Below are 14029 nucleotides of genomic sequence, written 5' to 3' on the forward strand. Positions count from 1 at the left end.
AAAAAAAAAAAGAATTCAAATCTTTTTTTTTTTAACTCTAAAGCCTATGCTTTGTCCCCCAGTATCCCTAACTATTGTTGAATACATAAGCCCATTGCTTCATTTTCAGACAGAAATTTTATTCCTAATTTCGTGAATATCTAAAAACAAACCTATCATTTGGAGCATCAAATAGTGATTAAGAGCATGTAGTCAGACTACACAACCTGGGTTCACAAATCAGCTCCACCACTTACTCTCTTTGTACATTAGGCAAGTTATGTTACTTCTCTGTGTCTCAGCTCCTCATCCATAAAATGGGAGTAATAATAACACCTATCTCTTGTAATTGATACGAGGATTAGATAGGTTAATGTGTATGAAGCACTTAGAACAGTGCCTTGTTGTTTGTTGCCATGGAGTTGGCTCTGCTTCATGGAGACCTTATGGATGATAGAAGGAAACATTGCCCGGTCCTATGCCATCATCATGATCATTGGTATGTCTGAGTCCATTTTTGCGGCTACTATGTCATTCCATCTCATTGAGGGTTTCCCTCCTTTTCGTTAGCACTCTCCTTTACAAACACCATATCTTTTCTAGCAATTGGTCATTCCCAATGACATGTCCCAAGTAAGCAAGTCAGAGTCTCACCATCCTCACCTCTAAGGAACATTCTGATTGTTTTTCTTCTAAGACTGATTATTCTTTTGGCAGTCTGTGGTATATTCAGTATTCTTTGCCAATACCACAGTTTGAATGCATCAGTTCTTCTTCTGTCTTCCTTTTCATTATGTAACTTTCACATGCATATGAAGCCATTAAAAAGACCATGGTGTGGGTCAGGCACATGTTAGTCATCAAAGTGACATCTTTACTTTTAAAAACTTTAAAGAAGTCTTTTGCAGCAGATTTGCCCAATGTATTTGCCCAATGTATTATGTCATTTGATTTCTTGACCGCTGCTTCCATGGATGTTGATTGTTAATCCAAGTAGAATGAAATCAGTGACAACTTGTTTCTGCTCCATTCATCATCATGTTCTGGGTCCAGCTGTGAGAATTTCTGCATCTTTGATGTTCAGGTGTAACCCATACTAAAGGCTGTAGTCTTTGGCCTTCATCAGTAAGTGCTTCAAGTCGTCTTTATTTTTGGCAAGCAAAGTTCAGTCATCTGAATATTATAGGCTGTTAATGAGTCTTTCTCCAGTCCTGACACAACATTCTTCTTCGTTCTGACTTCTTGGATTATTTGTTCAGCATACAGATTAAGTAAGTAAGGTGAAAGGATACAACCCTGCCACACACCCTTTCCAATTTTAAACCACGCCGTATCCCCTTGTTCTGTTCAAACAACTGCCTTTTGATCCATGTTGAGGTTCTGTGTGAGCACAGTTAAGTGTTCTAGGATCTCCATTCTTCATAATGTTAATCCATAATTTGTTATGATCCACACAGTTGAGTGCGTTCACATAGTCAATGAAACACAGGTAAATATCTTTCTGGTATTCCCTGCTTTCAGAAAAATCCATCTGATGTCGGCAATGATATCCCTTGTTCCACATCCTCTTCTGAATCCAGCTTGAACTTCTGGCAGTTCCCTGTCAATGTATGGCTGCATACACTGGATTATCTTCAGCAAAATTTTGCTAGCATGAGATATTAATATTGTTTGACGATTTCTGCATTCCATTTCATCACCTTTCTTTGGAATAGGCATAGATATGGATCTCTTCCAGTCAGTTGACCAGGTAGCTGTCTTCCAAATTTCTTGACATAGATGAGTAAGTGCTTCCAGCATTGTATCTGTTTGTTGAAGCATCGCAGTTGGTATTCAGCCAGTTCCTGGAGACTTGTTTTTCATCAGTGCCTTCAGTGCAGCTTGGACTTCTTCCTTCAGTAACAGCAGTTCTTGATTATATGCTGCTTCCTGAAATGGTTAAATGTCAACCAGTTCTTTTTGGTACAGTGACTCTGTGTATTCCTTTCACCTTCTTTTGATGCTTCCTGCATTGTTCAATTTTTTTTGCCCCTAGAATCCTTCAGTATTGCAACTTGAGGCTTGACTTTTCCGTTCTTTCAACTTGAGAAATGTTGAGCATGTTCTTCCCTTTTAGTTTTCTAACTCCAGGTCTTTGCACATTTCATTATAACATTTTACCTTGTCTTCTCAAGCCACCTTTGAAATCTTCTGTTCATCTCTTTTACTTCATTATTTCTTCAGTTTGCTTTAGTTACTCTGTGCTCAAGAGCAACTGTCAGAGTCTCTTCTGACATCCGTTTTGGTCTTTTCCTTATTTTCTGTCTTTTGAATGACTTTCTTCATGTATGATGTCCTTGATTTCTTCCCACAATTCTTCTGGTCTTTGGTCATTAGTGTTCGGTGCATCAGATCTATTTTTGAGATGGTCTCTAAATACAGGGGAATGAATTCAGGATCATACTTTGGCTCTCATGTACTTGCTTTAATTTTCTTCAGCTGCAACTTGATCTTGCACATGAACAACTGATAGTCTGTTCCACAGTCAGCCCCTGGCTTTATCTTAACTGATAATACTGAGCTTCTCCATCATCTTTTTCCACAGATGTAGTCAATTTGATTTCCTGTATAATCTATCCAGCAAGATCCATGTTGTCATGGATTGAATTGTGTCCCCCCAAAGTATGTGTCAACTTGGTTAGGCCATGATTCCCAGTATTGTGTGCCTCTCCTCCATTTTATGATTGTAATCTTCCTATGTGTTGTAAATACTAATTTCTGCCTGTGGTTAATTAGGCAAGATTAGATTATGTTAAAGAGGATTAGGGTGGGATTGTAATACCCTTACTAAGGTCGCATCCCTGATCCAATGTAAAGGGAGTTTCCCTGGGGTGTAGCCTGTACCACCTTTTATCTTACAAGAGATAAAAGGAAAGGGAAGCAAGCAGAGAGTGGGGGACCTCATACCACCAAGAAAGCAGCACTGGGAACGGAGCGCATCCTTTGGACCTGGGGTTCCTGCGCAGAGAGGCTCCTAGTCAGGGGAAGATTGATGAGGAGGACCTTCCTTTAGAGCCGATAGAGAGAGAAAGCCTTCCCCTGGAGCTGACACCCTGAATTTGGATGCCCTGAATCTAGCCTAGACTATGAGAAAATAAATTTCTCTTTGTTAAAGCCATCCACTTGTGGTATTTCTGTTACAGCAGTACTAGATGACCAAGACACACGTGTATAGTCATTGTTTGTGTTGAAAAAAAAATATTTCTGATGAATAAGTCATTGGTCTTGCAGAATTCTGTCATGCGATCTCCAACATTGTTCCTATCAACAATGCCGTATTTTCCAACTATTGATCCTTCTTTTTTGTTTCCAACTTTTGCATTCCAGTCACCAGTAATTATTAATGCACGTTTGATCAATTTCAGATCTCAGCTGTTTGTAAAAATCTTCCATTTCTTCATCTTTGGCATTCATGGTTAGTGCATAAATTTGAATAATCATTGTATTAACTGGTCTTCTTTGTAGGCATATGTACTTCACTGACAGAGCTGTACTTAAGACAGAACTTGAGATGTTCTTTTTAATGATGAACACTGTTTCTCTTTACTTTGTCATTCCCCACATAGTAGACCATGTGGTTGTGGATTCAGAATGGCCAATATCAGTCCCTTTCAGCTTGCTAATGCCTAAAGATATCAATCTTCAAGTGTTACATTTCATGTTTGATGACTTCCAATTTTCCTTGATTTGTACTTTGTACATACCATATTCCGATGACTAATGAGTGTTTGCAGCTGATAACTTCTCATTCTGAGTCATGCCACATCAGCAGGTAAAAGTCCTGAAGGCTTTACTCTATCCAATCATTAAGGCAGCTCTTCCCCCCTCATACTTTGAGTGCCTTCCAATCTGGGGACTCATCTTCCAGCACTATATCAGGCAATATTCTGTTGCACCCAGAGGGCTTTCATTGGTTAATTTTAGGAAGTAGATCACCAGGCCTTTCTTCCTAGTCTGCCTTAGTATAGAAGTTCTGCTGAAACCCATCCACCATGGGTGACCCTGCTAGTATTTGAAGTACTAGTAGCACAGCTTCCAGCATCGTAACAACACGCAAGCCACCACAGTACGACAAATTGACAGAAGGGTGGTGGAGAACAGTGCCTAACACACAATAAATGCATATTAAATGTTAAATAATAAATTTAAAATTCATTTATAACCATTCTTTCCTTCTAACCTCTCTTTTGCAATAGTATGTGTTGAGCCAGCTTTTAGATTTTTTTTTCTTTTTGCAGAGTGAATATACTAGAACAGTCATTGACTATTGATCAGCCAGCATTGGATCTAGAAAAGGCAGTATGATTAACAATATCTTAGCTATTTGCTCTTAATCCTCTAATGTAATCCAGGCAGGGCAAAAGGTAAGAGCCTTGGCCTAATGCTCACAAGCCATCATGAACTCACCAAGGCTGTCATTGGTTAATTTAGTTAAAAATGATAGTAATAACAATGATCTGACATGCAGAACACTGAAGTGTTGATTTTGGATCGTCAGTGGTTGTCAAGGATAAATTACAGTTCAGTTTTAAATATGAAACAGCTTCTGTTGTAACTGGTCTTTTGTTGGTGTATTTCCCCTACAGAAACCAGTGACGGTGTGTCTCTGCAACTGGGGAACACGAAAGATTTTATTATTTCATTTGATCTCAAGTTCTTGACAAATGGGAGTGTGTCCGTGGTTCTAGAGACCACAGAAAAGAATCAGCTCTTCACTGTACATTATGTCTCTAATACCCAGCTAATTGCTTTTAAAGAAAGAGACATATACTATGGCATTGGACCCAGAACTTCGTGGAGCACAGTTACCAGGGACTTGGTTACTGACCTCAGGAAAGGAGTGGGTCTTTCCAACACGAAAGCTGTCAAGCCAACCAAAATAATGCCCAAGAAGGTGGTTAGGTTGATTGCAAAAGGGAGAGGATTTCTCGACAACATTACCATCTCTACCACAGCTCACATGGCCGCATTCTTTGCTGCCAGTGATTGGCTGGTAAGGAACCAGGATGAGAAAGGTGGCTGGCCAATTATGGTGACCCGGAAGTTAGGGGAAGGGTTCAGGTCTTTAGAGCCAGGGTGGTACTCTGCAATGGCCCAAGGGCAAGCCATTTCTACGTTAGTCAGGGCCTACCTGTTAACAAAAGACCAGGTATTCCTCAGTTCAGCTTTAAGGGCAACAGCCCCTTACAAGTATCTGTCAGAGCAGCATGGAGTCAAAGCTGTGTTTATGAATAAACATGACTGGTATGAAGAATATCCAACCACACCTAGCTCTTTTGTTTTAAATGGCTTTATGTATTCTTTAATTGGGCTGTATGACTTAAAGGAAACTGCAGGGGAAAAACTCGGGAAGGAAGCGAGGGCCTTGTATGAGCGTGGGATGGAATCCCTGAAAGCCATGCTGCCCTTGTATGACACTGGCTCAGGAACCATCTATGACCTCCGTCACTTCATGCTTGGCATCGCTCCCAACCTGGCCCGCTGGGACTATCATACCACCCACATCAATCAGCTGCAGCTACTCAGTACCATTGATGAGTCCCCAGTCTTCAAAGAATTTGTCAAGAGATGGAAAAGCTACCTGAAAGGCAACAGAGCAAAGCACAACTAGAGCTCACAACCAAAGTCACTTCTCAGCCTCTGCTGTACCCAGAAGCTCTGGAGCTTTCTCTCAGCAAAGCATCGTTGCATTTTAAAAGGTTGTATACTGCGTTTTTGTGGATTACATCAAAGTGATCCTTAAATCCAGTCTTCTGAGATATTTGCATTCCACGGGCTAGGGGTTTAGAAGTGTAGGTGGCATTTAGAGCACAAAAGTGTTCAGGGCTGAACAAAGGTGTTTTCCTTTACCTTGTTTCTTACTCTCTCTGATTCCACAGCTAGTCCAGTTCCTCTCAGCTGTGGAAAGGTAATGGTGAGTAGCTATACTGGCCAACTGTCTAGCCCATACCTAAGAACTTAGTATGGAGCTCTTTGAAAATGTGACTATTTATGTTGAAAGCAGACTTTAAAAAAGTAATGTGCTGTGATACAGTAAATATGTACTTGTAGCCTGGATAGTGGACTGTGCAACTTTTTAAAAAGATGTTTCTTTTCTATAGATTAATTTCTTGGGGGCAAATGAACATTTGTTGCATTTGTTCAATTTGTTATATATGGAGAGTATTTTGAATTTATGGTTTTCTTGAAATGTGTAAGTTAAAAACACAACCAGTGTTCAGGCTTCACAGTTATGTAATGTAAGCACAACTAAAACAAAATGTGTTGACTGCACAAGAAATTACAAAAATGTTGTCTGTTTTATGAAACTCGATCTACAATCAGTAAAGGTTTGATAATCAGTCTGTCCTTCCCCCACCGCCATTGTGCGGTTTGCTTTTGTCCTCATGTAGAATTTTGTATTTCATTTCAGACGGCACTTGAGAGTTTTGTCCGTTGTGCACAACATTACTTGGGAGATCTTATTACAAGTCTAAATGTGGGAAGCGGCTCATAATTGTGGTAACTCCACCACCGCCGCCCTTTCAGGACGGATTTTTTCCCCTTTAAAGAAGAATACTTGATCAGATACTACATACAAAAATCACAGCAGGGTTTTTCCCAACTTTGATCATTCTTGGTCATCAGCTTTCCAAACCATTGACCCTGTGTGTTGTTTGTCCTTTGCAGTTGTAATTTTCAGTTATTCCAACTACTAGACAGAAAAGATGCTACTGCAGTTGCTGTACGTGTGTAATCAGACCTTTGTTTAGGTTGTATATCCTCCTATACCTCACGTAAATAGGGTTCATAGCCCTCATACCATGGGCAGTGTCTGCTGGAGGGCCTCAGCATTGGGTTAAAGCTGAGGGGGGTTGATTTTGCTCTGGCTTTTGTTTTAGTGCATGACAGTGCACTAAACCCAAACTATAACTTCTACAGATAAATTTCTACACGAGACCCCACACTTTCAGGGCACCGAGTCTGACAAACACAGTGTGGTTATCTGTGACCTATAAGCACACCGGGAGCCAGGTGGGTGGCTTGCCTGCACACTGTTCAGCCTACTAAGACTATATGGAATCAGAAAGGGGAAAAAACAAGAAGGGACAGGAGTATAAATCTACACTGAAGACAGTATTAACCTGGCCATAGAAAAGTAAGCTCAAACTCCCAACTTATGTGACCACGACTTTTATTTTGTCCACAACAAAATAGTTGTGGGTTATTAGATTCTTCCTCGCGTTTGCCGTTTGTAGTTCTTATACATTAGATGCCTCAGCAAGAGTATCAAGACTCCCTTATTTTTATAAAATTTCAGGGCCAACATTCAAAGGTAAACCTTCGCCAATCTGAGAACGCTTTTTCTTCGTTGTAATTGTTCTGTTGTTGTTTTCAGTGGTCCCGACTTCTGCTTTGCGCTTGCATACTGGTACTTCAGATTAGGGGAATCAGTGCGAAGAGTATGGTACTGCTTCGGTGACAAATACCAGTGCCTTAACAATGTGGCTGTCCTTGTCCACTGAAGACGGAAAGACGTTGATCTGGAAATGGCTTTGCTGTTTCACGCTTGTTGGTTTCACACTGCCTGCCACATTGCCACATGATTATTCTCATGATCCTGGAATTTTCTAAGAGGGTGAGTTGAACCTGTAGCAGCATTGTCAATACAAACCAAGTGGTTCTCAAACTTCAGGATGCCTCGGAATCCCCTGGGGAGCTTACTGAAACGCAGATCCCAGGGCCTCAGTCCGTCTGGCTGTGAGTCCTGATGATCTGCCTTTTCCAGGTGCAGTCAGGTGTTTCTGCTGCAGGTGGTCTGGGGGGAGAGGGGGCTGCAAACCTGGAGGAACACTGCCCTAGACAGCCTGTTGCAGTTTTGCTCCTAAACACCTACAGTTCTCTTAGGTTTTAAATCATAAAACATGTGCTTATTCTGAGTTTAGAGAGAATGGGGAAGGTATTTTAAATCTTTATGGTTTTGTTTTTTCACGTTTTTCTTTGTTTCAAGATTGTAAGTTTTAGGATTTGTTTTGTTTTTTTCCACCCACCTTGAGTTAGCTTTGATGTTAGATTAAATCTCTTGCCACTTCAGTTGTAAAACCAGCCAGAAGTTTCTAGGTGAAGGTTAGTTTGACCCTTGAGGAGTTATTATACATAAAGGCTTCATCCAAGAACCACGCAGTGCACGTGAGCACACACAATGTGACAGCCAAGCACAACTCTCCAGGTGTGGCCGTCCTTTTTCTTGGTCAGTGTGAAAATTGACACTGCAAGCTGCTATTTTTATCTCCTTGTAATTGTTTCTCTTGTTTCTCCTCCATGGTACATGTGGGTTTTATACCATGTGTTAAATATGCAATAAAGTGTTTACTGGATGCCCTTCCGAAGGGTAGTCCTTTGTAAAGCTGTACAGACTTTGCAGTTTAAGCACAATGTGCACATGTTAGTTTTATATACAGCAAAACGTGATTTTTTGCAGATGGAAAGGTATTTTGTTTCTATACAAAGTAAATGGACTGTTTGTGCTTAATGTAAAGCTGCTTTATAAAATTGTTAAATAAAGTTTTTATCTTGAAAGGAGTATCCCTGGACATTTTCTTCTCTCTTTATTCTAAGATTGTTTGAGCCCACAAGCAGATTTCTTACCATCATTTCCTATTCAGCCTGGGACAACTAGTGAGGCAACAAATGTTAATTAAAGACCTTCCAGGCCCTCTAAGATAAAGTGGGCCTTGACCCTAAGGAGCTCTTATCTACAGAGGGGAACATGATGTTCACAAAACAATGTCACAAAAATAAAAATGCTAAAGTGTGTGCTCGGTTCTATATTTGCCTCTTTTCCAGAACAATAAACATTACTTAATCTTTCTTCCCCTAAGAAGCTTCACAGAGAGTAATGACTTAGGCTCCCGAATACATGTAAAGCCAACGAGCAGTCTGACATTAGGTTTTTATTGTACATTAATTTGTGGATTATAAACTTTCTGCAACATTTGTATAGTGGGATTCCAGCTGATCACCAGTCAAGTTCTTGCAACTGATGAGTGCACAGATTTTGACAGGCACTAATCAACATTCTTGGCAGCTATTCCTTCCCCCATTGTCTTCATTTAGGAAGCAGCTATAAGGTTGCAAGCAGTCCTGGTCAGGATGAGGTCTTGCTTTGATTTTGCTATTTGTAGCCAAACCATTAATACATTGGTCATTCTGCTTTAGCACACCAAACATCACATATTCACGTCCCCACTGCCTTTGAGAGGAATCAGACCCCTTACTACTCGGAAAGGACTGACTCAGCCGTCTGATGAGCTCCTCCTTCCCGAGTACGCCCCCTTCATATCCACAGGGCTCTGACAATACACATCAATACTATGACTTCTACAGATTGGAAGCATGAGACCTCATAGTTTCAGGGCCCTGTCTATGGGCTATTGGACACTGCCTGCTCTGGCCACGCGTGATTAGACCGGGCCTGCATCATTGAAGCTGGGCCAATCAGTTTCTTCCCCCAGGAATCCAAAATTGAGATGGATTAAAAAAAAAAAAAAAAAAAAAGCAAATACACAGTAAAAAGCAGATATGGGAGACAGAATTTTGACAGTGTTCCAGGCCCTGGAGCCAATGCATTTCTGAGCCCAGTTGCATTCCTTTCGGGTTCCCTGAGATACCACTGTATTCTTAGGACAGATTCCCTATTTGTGTTTAAGTGGGCTGGACTTGGTATCTGTTACTTGGAAGCAGTGAGCTGTAATTAATAACACAATGTCTCCGTTACAGAGAAAAATACAGTGTAAATTTTACATTTTCCTCCAACCTGGACCACTCTTCATCCTAAGTGCACAGAAACTGAACTAGCTAGAGTTGCATTTAATTTGATGACAATCAGCTAAAGTTAAAGCTTAGAGATAGATCTTTAGGGAACATTAGTTGGGCAGAAATGTAGACGTAGAAGTCAGGAAACAGGGCTCCCTGGCACTGCCGTTGAAACATCAGACTTACTTCTTTACCTCATAATACAGTCCAATTAATAATCAGAGAACTAAGTGATCTTAAAGTTTTTTTAATAAACTAATAAAAGGTAACCACTAAACATAAATGGTGGTGTTAAAAAATAAAGACATCCAATACCTCACACCATATATGAAAATAAACTCAAAATGTATCAATGACCTAACCATAAGAACTAAAACCGTAAAACTCTTAGAGGAAAACACAGGGGTAATACTTTGGGACCTAGTTTTTGACAGTGGGTTCTTAGATATGACACCAATAACACAGGCAAGAAAAGACAAAATAGATCAAATGGACTACATGAAAATTAGGAACTTTTGTGCATCAAAGGACTTTACCAAGAAAGTGAAGTGGCAACCTACAGAATGAGAAAATATTTGCTAACCATATATCTGATAAGGGTTTAATACCTGGAATATGTAAAGAACTTGTACAACTCAACAACAAAAAGACAACCCAATTAAAATATGGGCAAAGGACTTAGACATTTCTCAAAGCTTTGCAAATGGCCAATAAGCACATGAAACGATGCTCAATGTCATTAGTCATTAGGAAAATGAAAATAAAAACCGCAATGAGATACCACTTAACATCTACTAGGATGGCTATTAGAAAAAACAAAAATAACATGGGTTGGGGAAGCTGTGAAGAAATTGGAACCCTCATCCATTGCTGATGGAAATTTAAAATGTTGCAGCTGCTATGGAAAAACTGTTTGGTGGGTCCTCATAAAATTAAACAGTTACTATGTTGTGTCATTATACCAAAAAGAATTGGTCGGCGTTCAACCATTTCAAGAGGTAGCATATGATCAGGAATCAATGGTACTGAAGGAAGAAGTCCAAGCTGCACTGAAGGCACTGGCGAAAAACAAGGCTCCAGGAATTGACAAAATATCAATTGAGATGTTTCAACAAATGGATGCAGCGCTGGAAGTGCTCATTCATTTATGCCAAGAAATTTGGAAGACAGCTACATGGCCAACCGACTGGAAGAGTCCATATTTATGCCTATTCCCAAGAAAGGTGATCCAACTGAATGCAGAAATTATCAAACAAAATCATTAATGTCACACACAAATAAAATTTTGCTGAAGATCATTCAAAAGCAGCTGTAGCAGTATATCAACGGGAACTGCCAGAAATTCAGGCCGGATTCAGAAGAGGACATGGAACCAGGGATATCACTGCTGATGTCGGATGGATCCTGGTATCAGCAGAGAACACTAGAAAGATGCTTACCTGTGTTTTATTGACTATGCAAAGGCATTTGACTGTGTGGATCATAACAAATTATGGATAACATTGAGAAGAATGGGAATTCCAGAACACTTAATTGTGCTCATGAGGCAGTTCCAACAGAACAAGAAAATATTGTGTGGTTTAAAGTCAGGAAAGGTGTGCGTCAGGGTTGTATCCTTTCACCTTACCTATTCCTTCTGTATGCTGAGCAAATAATCCAAGAAGCTGGACTATATGAAGAACAGGGCATCAGGATTGGAGGAAAACTCATTAACAACTTGCATTACGCAGACGACACAGCCTTGCTTGCTGAAAGTGAAGAGGACTTGAAGCACTTACTGATGAAGATCAAGGACCACAGTCTTCGGTATGGATTACACCTCAACATTAAGAAAACAAAAATCCTCACAACTACGAATAAGCAACACCATGATAAACAGAGAAAAGACTGAAGTTGTCATGGATTTCATTTTACTTGGATCCACAATCAACACCATGGAAGCAGCAGTCAAGGAATCAAAAGACGCATTGCATTGGGCAAATCTGCTGCAAAAGACCCCTTTAAATAAAGTGTTGAAAAACAAAGATGTCACCTTGAAGACTAAGGTGCATCTGACCCAAGCCATGGTATTTTTCAGTCGCAACATATGCATGTGAACGCTGGACCATGAATAAGGAAGACCGAAGAAGAATTGACGCCTTTGAATTGTGATGTTGGCGAAGAATGTTGAATATACCATGGACTGCCAAAAGAACGAACAAATCTGTTTTGGAGGAAGTACAACCAGAATGCTCCTCAGAAGGATGGTGAGACTACGTCTTACATACTTTGGACATGTTGTCAAGGGGGATCAGTCCCTGGAGAAGGACATCATGCTTGGTAAAGTAGAGAGCAAAAAAGAAGAAGACCCTCAACGAGATGGATTGACACAGTGGCTGCAACAATGGGCTCAAGCATAACAACGGTTGTGGGCATGGCAAAGGACCAGGCAGTGTTTCATTCTGTTGTGCATGGGGTCGCTATCAGTGGGAACCAACTCGATGGCACACCTAACAACAACAACAACATGTTATGTTGTTGTTGGGGCCTTTTAGTCAATTCCAACTCACAGCAACCCATTGTGACAGAGGAAAACTGCCCTATAGTGTTTCCTAGGCTATAATTACGGAAGCAGATTGGTACGCCTTTCTCCCACGGATCGGCTGGTGACTTTGAACCTTTTGGTTAGTAGCGCACTTAACCATATGATTCGGCAATTCTACTCCTAGGCATATACCCAAAAGGCTTGAAAGCAGGGACTTGTATTGTGAATAATGTTCATTGCAGCATTATTTACAATAGCCAAAAGGTGGAAACAACCCAAGTGTCCATCAACAGATGAGTAGATAAAATGTGGTGCATACATACAATGGAATATCATTCAGCCATAAAGAGAAATGCTACGATATAGATGAGACTTGAAAACATGCTGAGTGAAATAAGTCAGACACAAAAGGACAAATACTGTATGATTCCACTCATGAAAGAGGATTTCCTACAACAGGAAATGCATAGAGACAAAAGTTTATCTGTGGTTTTGACAGGCCCATAAGACAAAATGAGACTAAAGGGGCACCCCAGCCCAAGGGCAGGGACTAGAAGGCAGGAGGGGACAGGAAAGCTGGTAATAGGGAACCCAAAGTTGAGAAGGGAGAGTGTTGACATGTCATGAGGTTTTAACCAATGTCATAAAACAATATGTGTACTGTTTAATGAGAAGCTAGTTTGTTCTGTAAACCATCTAAAGTACAATAAAAAAGTTGATCAGTGGTGTCATGGATAGAATTGTGTCCCCAAAAAATGTGTGTCAACTTGGTTAGGCCATGATTCCCAGTATTGTGTGATTGTCCACCATTTTGTCATTTGATGAGATTTCCCTGTGTTGTAAATCATATCACTATGATGGATTAGTGGCAGTTACATTGATGAGATCTACAAGATTAGATAGTGTCTTAAGCCAATCTCTTTTAAGATATAAAAGAGAGAAGCAAGCAGAGAGACGGGGAGACTTCATACCACCAAGAAGGAAGCACCGGGAGCAGAGCACATCCTTTGGACCCAAGGTTCCTGCACGGAGAACCTCCTAGTTCAGGGGAAGATTGATGAGAAAGGCCTTCCTCCAGAGCCAACAGAGAAAGCCTTCCCCTGGAGCTGACACCCTGAATTTGGACTTCTAGCCTACTAGGCTGTGAGAAAATAAATTTCTGTTTGTTAAAGCCATCCACTTGTGGTATTTCTGTTATAGCAGCACTAGATAACTAAGACAAGTGGTCACTAGGGGATGGGGAAAGCGGGTGACGGGGAGTTACTGCTTAAGGGGTACTGGGTTTCTGTTTGGGGTGATAAATTTTTTTTTGGAAATGGATAGTGGCAATAGTTGTACAGCATGACAAATGTGATTAATGTCACTGAATTGTACACTTAAGACTGATTGAAATGGCCATTTTTTTTTTGTGATATATATTTTACCACAATTAAAAAAAGAAAGTACAAAGTCAGGGGGTATACACACCAACACCAGCTGCTAGATTGTTATTCCTATATGCCATTTCCAGTAGCCCATTCTGAATGCAGAGCTTGAGGTAATGGAAAAAAGTGTTGTCTTAGTTATCCAGTGCTGCACAGAAATACCACAAGTGGGTGGCTTTCACAGACAGAAACTTTTTTTCTCATAGTTTAGGAGGCTAGAAGTCCGACTTCCAGGTGCCAGCTCTGGGGGAAGGCTCTCTATGTTGGC

The 14029-nt window shown here is 40.5% G+C and overlaps 1 protein-coding gene across 4 annotated transcripts in view; it reads left to right on the forward strand.

Moving 5' to 3' along the window:
* Window positions 1-8665, forward strand: part of GLCE (glucuronic acid epimerase) — a 103032-nt gene extending 94367 nt beyond the window's left edge. For 3 of the 4 annotated variants that reach the window (XM_004374699.2, XM_023729758.1, XM_023729759.1), the window contains one exon: window positions 4605-8665. In XM_004374699.2, the coding sequence (XP_004374756.1) occupies window positions 4605-5629 (1025 nt within the window). In that variant the 3' untranslated portion in view covers window positions 5630-8665. The remainder of the gene's footprint in view (window positions 1-4604) is intronic. The other variant, XM_023729760.1, reaches the window with a different exon arrangement.
* Window positions 8666-14029: the final 5364 nt, after the last annotated feature.

This window comes from Trichechus manatus, unplaced genomic scaffold, assembly GCF_000243295.1.
Source record: "Trichechus manatus latirostris isolate Lorelei unplaced genomic scaffold, TriManLat1.0 scaffold00030, whole genome shotgun sequence".
Classification (NCBI taxonomy): domain Eukaryota; kingdom Metazoa; phylum Chordata; class Mammalia; order Sirenia; family Trichechidae; genus Trichechus; species Trichechus manatus.